This window comes from Carcharhinus amblyrhynchos, chromosome 9 (genome assembly GCF_965287045.1).
Source record: "Carcharhinus amblyrhynchos chromosome 9, sCarAmb.v2.hapA, whole genome shotgun sequence".
NCBI lineage: Eukaryota > Metazoa > Chordata > Chondrichthyes > Carcharhiniformes > Carcharhinidae > Carcharhinus > Carcharhinus amblyrhynchos.
The window spans coordinates 47377622-47385946 of NC_137332.1; the positions used below are offsets into that span (position 1 = coordinate 47377622).

An 8325-nucleotide genomic window follows, 5' to 3' on the forward strand; every position below is an offset into this window, starting at 1 on the left:
GATGACTGCACTTCTGTTTTCTTTTTCTTTGAAAAGCAAGCTGTTTTAATTGATGAATTTTAATTATGCTTCCTATTTGTAGGAAGTAGTATGAAATGTTGCAATAAGAACAGTTTTCTAAATAACCATGCTAGAATTACTTTTAGCTGGATGTCCATCTCGTGTTTTATAGTGACCCTTGGGTTAACATTTTGTTTCTTAAAATCTCTATTTGCTATCTACCCATTTTAAAAGAATACAAATGGTGTTCTGTGATCAATGATTCTAAAAGTGGGCAGTGATGAGGTCTTTTTGTAACGGATGAGGGATTGTTTTATCGGGACTTTGTGTAATCAGCACTGGAAAATATGACTTAATTTCCATTATTCTCTCAGCTTGGCTACAAGGCTGATTTGTTTTCTTTTGTATGTGGTAGTTAGTAAACAGCATTGAGTAGCTTTATGAATTGTGTGAAATTGAAGTGTTTCTAGTTCCAGTTTTTATATAGTTTGAAATATAAACTTAGTATTGGAAAATATTTACCATTTTATTGCAGGTCCCGGACCAGAAGTTCTACCACTTCCAGATCCAGGTCACGTTCCAGCTCCAGAGGTCAATCTAGATCACCCCGGTCGAAGTCAAGGTGAATGGGGTAACATTCTCTCCTTCTAGGAGAGTTTAAAAAGTACTTCTAGGGCAAGGACACCTAAGCTCCTTTTGATATTGACATTTTCATACCATCATTATTACCATTGCCATTCAAATAGGACCACAGTTGACTTCATTCCTGGATTTGCATCAACCTGAAAGGATATTTTATAACCTGAAAGGGTCAGTGTATTATTCAACCATTTTAGTTTCCTGCCCGCAGTAATGTCGAGCTTAATAACAGTTTGGGGTAAACGTTCTGCTTCTGAACTGACCAATATTTGATTTTTGTCCAATTGCTTTAAAATAAAAACTGGTCTGGTGAGCACAGAAGTGAAATAATTACCTTGTTATCTTGAGTTGGCTGCAATTATTAATTATCTGTAAAATAGATTTAGCATAAACTTAAAGATTAAACTTAATAGGTATATGTATTGTCCCATAAGATACTGTGCTTATATTAGCAAATAATGTCCTTGGTTTGATCCACATCTTGTATAATTTGGATATGTTAGCTTGACCTGGTTGGCAGTAGAATTGATAAAATTGATTTTAGTCACCAAGTTAAAGGGAATAGAAATGCACCAGTGTTACTAATTATATGTATTCACCCCCTGCTGGAAAAGTGTGACTTTCTCAGGTAAGTAAGTGCATTGTGCTCAGAAGTCCCTCTCCTTGGACATGTGAACTCCATGTTGAATTAGTTAATACTACTTGCCAGAGAACAGCTGGCACACCGTCTAAGAGAACAGCTTTTAAGAGGAAAATTTTGGACCAAATTACAAAATCTCTTTATAAATGCAGTTAATTTTCTTCAGTATAGTGTTTGCTATTGAAGTAAAAGGACAGGAAATACCAGACAACAATTGATAATCACCAATATCAGGAAAGGTTTGCTGCCTGAGAGCAAAAAGCATTATGAAATGTAACTTTATGATCCAGATCATTGTATGTTTATATTAGTATTTTTTAATAGATTTAATAGGTGACTGAAGTCTGCAAACTTTACCTCCAATTAAGAACAAACATCCTCAACACCTGTATAGCAACATAATATTAATTGTTTGTTGAAACATGTAGTGCAAGGCCAAGTCTGTTCTATGCAATGTTGAGTAGATTTAATTAATAAAAGTCCTAAAATCTCAATTGCATTGTAAGAAATGGACTGGTTGGTTAACAAATTTTTAGCAATCCAGATTTGTTTGATTTCTGGTACCAATTACAATGCATATTTACACAGTCAGTAATGAGTAAGTGAGAATGGATTTAAGTATAACATAATGGAACAAGATAGGAACAGGAGTAAATAATTCACTGTATCTCTTCCGGACCCCTTCCTTTCCCCAGGCAAGCCTTTGTGCCAATCAGTGAGATCATGACTAATGGGTAAATAAACTATCCATCCACCTTGGCTCCATATTCCTTAATACACTTGGCTAACAAAAATCTTATCAAGCTCTGGTTTAAAATGACTAACTGACATCTGTTTATTTTTGTGGGATGGAGTTCCACACTTCATTCAACCTTTTGTGTGTAGAAGTGCTTCCTAATTTCTCTCCTGAATAGCCTGGCTCTGATTTTAAGGTTATCCCCTGAGCTATGCTTCCCTCATCAGCAGAAAATGTTCCTTCCAAAGTTCTAAAACTTTGGATCAAATCATCCCTTAGCCTTTTGTATTCCAAGAAATTTATATATAGTTGAATTTATCTCATTTCATAATTTAATATCCTGCTGAATTTCCACTATACTTTTGAGACCACTATATCCTTGCTAGAGTTTGGTCCTAGAACAGTACCCTGAAATGAATTCTGATCAGACCTTTTGTATGGCTATTGAATAGCTCACCTCCCCTCCCTCTCTCATATTCCAACTCTCTAAATGTGAAGCCTAACATTCCATTGGTCTTTTAAGTCTTGTATCTGACTGCTACATTTGAGTGATTTGTGGACATGACCCCTAAATCTCCTTAGATCTTCACTAGCTTTCAACATTTTAAAAAAAAAACTCAGATTTTTCCTTTTAATGATCCAAAACAGATGATATCACATTTTAATTATTTTGGAGTTGTATAGGATCCAAGATTATGAAAAGCCTAATGATGGAACATTGCTTTCCCCTAATTATGCTCGTATGCTCTAGTATTTACTTTGTTTTACAACCAATTTATCCTTTGCCAATTTTCCACTAGTTTGTAGCTTATCAAACAAATACGATTTCCTCACCTTTTTATTTCTGTTTTGGCACATCATTTGCAGAACTGTTTAAATACTTTGTCAAATTATTTAAATTCTGTACTTTGCCTCCTTTTGCTTATAGAGGACTTGATCTCCATGAAATAAGATTAAGTCCATGTGGCCATCTTAGAATGCAATTAGTTGTCACATTTCGTTCTTTCATACTTGATTATTAAACTGTGCTGGGGTTACCTTGGTTTCCAACACTGTATAAAGTAAGCTAACAGGTACTTGTTAAATACCTCAGACCTTTTCAAAGCGAAATTCTGAGCATCACTCAGTCTCCTTCCAAACATTTATAATTGGTGGCCAGAACATAATAACTGAAGTAATATATGTAATTTAGTTTATTATTTATTGCTAGGAAATTTGTACCTTGTCTTTGTTTTTGACAAGTAGCTTTGTATCTGTTTACAATTATTAACAGCCTGCTGTGTAACCTTTAATGAATTAATTTGTTTGTTTTTATTTTATTAAAGCGCAAAGTTCAACTTTAAATATGGAAGCAATATTTTTCAATAGTGATATAAATGTTTGTACATTTTAAATTAGGGCGAGTTTAATTTTTGAAACATCAAGTAGCATATATTCAGAAACTTTGCCCATTTCCAAACACTGCAAGTTACATCATAACAAAAACAGAAAATGCTGCAAAATCTCAGCAAGTCTGAACCCAGACTTGAAACGTTAGCTCTGATCTCTCCATAAATGCTGTCAGACCTGCTGAGGTGTTCCAGCATTTTCTGGTTTGATTTCAGATTCCAGCATCTCCTTTTACTATATTGCAAGTTATATTCTGTTTTGCACATTTTATTTAATATGTAATGTGGGAAACTGTTTTGGTTTGTATATATTTCATATCTCAGGATATTCTCAACTACACAAGGAATCCAGCTGAATTGAGTTGTGTATGTAACATTGGACCTAGACAAAACTGTGTTTAAAATCAAGAGAAACATGTTTTGGCTAGTCATGATTATGCACACAATACTCTGCAATACCTGACGTAAGGAGAATACGAACGTTTTAAGTGAAAATTAAAGCTGTTGTAGTGTATTTCAGAATATGTGCTGTTTTTTCTAGAAGTCCAGAATTTTTAAGAACTTTTGAAATTAGAATATTTTATTCTGTCTAATGCTTTTTGACGTAATTTCCTGAGATTCCAGCTTTAGTCTCTGTTATGCACTTTTCTTCCTCATTTGTTACCCTTAACAAACACTGGTATATTCCAGCACCCCGGGAAGATTTTTTGAGTTTACAGATTTACTGTTCTTTTCTGCTGCTGATATCAGTTTCTGTTCAATTGAACTGGTGAGCTGCATGTGCTAAATGATACTTAGGTGTTGAGGGGGAATGGATTGAGGTGGCCCCAGCTTTTTTGGAAAGCTGAAAGAAGTCCCGTTTCTCCTGGAACTTTTAAAATTTCCTTTTTGTAGCAGTAACTTTGTACTGGCCTCTAGTAGTCCCTTAATGTTGATTAGGCCATTCAAGGTTGGGAAGTAGGTAGAACTTATGCAATGTGAATGCCATGAACTTGTACCTGGGATTTCTGCCAGAATCTTACAACTAGCACAAGGCTGAATTTACATATGCCTGTTACAAGGCAAAAGACCATTCGGCCATTTACAGGCTTTTCTGAATATAAAAATCTTTGGGTATCAGCAGAGTCATCAAGGAACCCTGCACCCCCCCCACCCCCCTTTTTTTTGATGTGCAAAGTAGATGCCAGAGAGTCAAAATTTTCTTTGTCTCAGAAGGTCTCAAGACTGGATATGCAATTATTGAAGTTATGACTTGGAGGCTGATGTTTTGATGGGGTGGGAAGCAAGACAAAGACTAGATTTGAGGGTGGGGGAAGAAGAGTCCCAAAGATTGGAGGGTGGGAGATTGTGGGGAGAAAGAGAACTGGAGAATGTAGTATTGTTTTGTAGGAATGGTGCCCATTGGAAGCAACATAATGAGTGAACGATGCTGAAAGAGAAGCAGCCAGTGTTGAGTGAGTGAAATCTGGGAACTTTATGCATAAATAATGGAATTGTTTTCCACAGATATGTGAATGGGAGACCAGGGAAATTGAGAGCTCCCTCTGTGCGGAAAGAATAGTGTGCTCGATATGTCACAATCTGCAAAGGGTGGGTAGAGGGCTTCAGGGTTGGCACTGCTAAAACATACAGCACCTCCCTCAGTTTCTCTCTTAGGCAGCAACTAGAGGCTTTATTTCCCCATCTCAACTTCAGTATCATCACTGTTCAAGCTGCAGTGGAAGTGAAAGATCTAATGAACTTGAACAGCAAGTGCTGTACTTGGCTGAAGTGTTTTACAAAATGGTCCTGAGGCAGCCACTAAACCTTCTGCATGTTTAAATTAAACTAGTGCTAACTTCAGACAACTACCAGGGCTGCCTCAGAGGATTGAGTCAATATGGATGCTGCCTGTGCAGATTGAGTTAAAGACCATGTGCTCTAGAAATAGTACATACTATACTAATTTTACATTCCAAGAAACTGCAAAGTGCATACTATCTCAGTGTCTTCAAATAATTTTGCTGAGTGTCTCAGCCAGGTTGCCAGGATGTCATGTCAGGCCAGCATGCAAATTGAGTTTGATATTCCTGTCTTAACTCTGATCTTTTTCTATTTTTATGACTTTGGTGTCCAAGTTGTATTATATTTTGATTTCTTGTCTTCCCAATTGTAAACTATGTTCTTCATGTGAGAAGCACCATAAAGATGCATGCTGTGTGTCTACTCAAATGCTCTACTACCGACATTGCATAGTCTTTACAAAGGTTGGAGTCGGATACAGGCTGTGTAAGTAGCTTGTGATCCTCTGCACTGTTCTAATTGGGCATCGTATGTCAGGATGCAACAGGAGACTGCTGTGCTAAATTTTAGATGCAGTTCTGACACTTGAGCTCTGGTGAATGAACTTGTAGAATAGTGGTTGGTATATTTTATTAGTATGAGCACATCTTTTGATCAGTTGAGAGAAGAGCAAATCAGGTATTTCTGAAGGCAAACTACCAAGAAAGATCGCCATAAATTGGATGAAATAAATTGAAGCAGAAAGAAGACTCTGAAAGAGAAGCTGAGGAAGTATTTTAAAGAGAAAGTAATTTCAGTATCTTGTATTTATAAATACGTTTTAGTGTAGAGTGTAATCCAACAAAATTTGTTTTCCCTGATGAATACTCTACCACATATACCTTCCCATCTTAAAAGAAAATCAGTAAATGTTCTTAACTATTTGGCTGCGCAGCAGTGATAATTTTAAGGTAATTGGATCATCATCTCAGAGTGGAGTTTTTTTGCCTGTCCAAATTCTATTGCAAACTTGGTGTTTGAAAGATAGTCTCTCACTGAATGATGAACAATAGCTGGCAATGTAAAAAATACCAGATATAATCTAGACTGTATTATGAATTAGTGGAGAGAAAAACAGGATCGGTGTTTTAAGTTGAGGCCTTTCAACAAATTGATGCTGTTGTTTGCTTGAAACAGATTTGGATGCCCTGTTCTTAAAATCCACTCTGAAAAATAATCTTTTAAGAAGTACCTTATTCAGCCAGGCTTTAAAGAACTGAAGAAGTAAGGGCAAAGCCTAGTTTTATATTTCAGAAGCATGTGGTACTATATATGTAAGATCAAATCTTGATGTGTTCTTGCTTCCTTGATTACTTTAAATATTTCATCAATAGAGGTCTCTGCTAGGCTTATGTGATAGTGACTAATTCAGTACATGTTTCAAAGACTTGGCAATTTAGTATCCTATCATTTTATTCATTGTCAATGAGTTGCTGCAAAGGTTAATTTTTATATCTAAAACCTTGTTCTTTGCAGTTGCTGGCGTAACTGCTACAATGTGAAATGAGCCATTGTGTAACCGCTGGATGTTCACTGTGTCAAAATGCTATATCAAAAGGCCGACACTTCCAAAATACTGTATAATTCTTATTATATTCTGAGTAGTAGAGTGGATTAGAGCAGGGCTGTCAACATTTTGCCTTCAAAAACAATGTAAGTATGCACTATGAAAGCTCAGGATTAAAATGCAAGTTCCCATTAATCAGTTTGCACGTATCTCCAATTGTTGACACCAACAGATCTTGGTTATTCCTGATTTAACAGTTATCCCAGAAGTGAGGCAACAGTGCTAGAAGCAGGCCTTCAACATTTGTAAAATTCACCAAAAGGAGAAACAAACAAATTTTGGGTTGGGGGGAGAAGCATAAGTGTAAGTTGAGTGCTGGATTTCAAAGAAATACTTTGGCCATCTCTGGATTAGAAAACACTTGTGTTTTTTATGATTTGAGCACATATTTATCCTATCCCTGTCTTGTCACTAACTGATCGCTCTTGGTATTTAAATGAATGTTGATGCGTTCATAGCTTTAATCGCAGTTGCATCTCTGTAGTTAAGACAACTTGTGAGTCCCTTTAATCTATAAATATTTGGCTGCAAGAATCTGAACAAGCAAATGCCCAGCATTATAATATCTTCATGCTGTAGCGATAACCTTGCACTTAAACAATTAATTAAATTTAAAACAGCTAAAAACAGTCAAATGTAACCTTGAATCTGTTGGATTGGTAGTTGCCACAAATCTAATTTTCTCCCAATCAATCAAAATCCAGCTCCAGATCACGACGGGGGTCATCATCTCCAAGGAAGAGGTCTCGTTCAAGTTCACGATCATCATCATCCTCTGAAAGAGGCAAAAAACGAAGCCGTTCCAGGTCATCATCCTCAAGTGGCCGCAAAAAAACTAGACGTTCTGACTCAAGATCTTGGTCTGCAGAAAGGTTTGGGCTTCTGTAGAATAAGATTACTAGAGTTTAACAGGACTGCAGAAACCATCCCATTTAAAACAAGGGTTTTTTTTTGTTAATGTTGTTGAATTTAAAAAGTCAGAGGATACTTCTTTACACAGGTTGTGAGCTTTGTAATAGAAGCAATGTATATTTTTGATATATTAATTTAGAAGAGTTATTGTAAGATGTAAGTGCAATTTCCCAAATTTCAGCTTTGCACACCTTGTTGATTTTTTCTGTCTTTTGCAGGCGCAGTGGATCGTCCTCTGGATCCTCTCATTCGGGCTCCCGTTCAAGTTCTAAGCAGAAATAGCCTTTTAACATCTGCAGTTTTTAAAAGTTCAGTAATTTCTGGATAAGTGCATGAAACTTATTTTAAAGTTATTCGTGTCTTGAGCAAATCCACCTGAGATGTTGTGAAAACATTTAAAACAAAATTGGGCATATGTCCTGGTGAAATCTTGCTGATGTAATCTTAAACCTATTGTTGCTTTGAGTGTGCTAGAATTGTACTCCAGTGTACTAAATTAGTATATTAAGCCATAATAGTTTTTTCCTCATGGAAAACTGATTTTGATGCATTTTTTTTTACAAGAACCATAAAGACTAGTGAGTTTGAAGTGCACATTATGTATACATCTGTATGTCTACAG

At 36.1% G+C, this 8325-nt stretch overlaps 1 protein-coding gene across 1 annotated transcript in view; it reads left to right on the forward strand.

Annotated features, from left to right (window-relative positions):
• Positions 1 to 8109, forward strand: part of zranb2 (zinc finger, RAN-binding domain containing 2) — a 34045-nt gene extending 25936 nt beyond the window's left edge. The window contains exons 8-10 of the mRNA XM_080195566.1: positions 536 to 622; positions 7496 to 7663; positions 7922 to 8109. Coding sequence (XP_080051692.1) covers positions 536 to 622; positions 7496 to 7663; positions 7922 to 7985 — 319 coding nt within the window. The 3' untranslated portion in view covers positions 7986 to 8109. The remainder of the gene's footprint in view (positions 1 to 535; positions 623 to 7495; positions 7664 to 7921) is intronic.
• Positions 8110 to 8325: the final 216 nt, after the last annotated feature.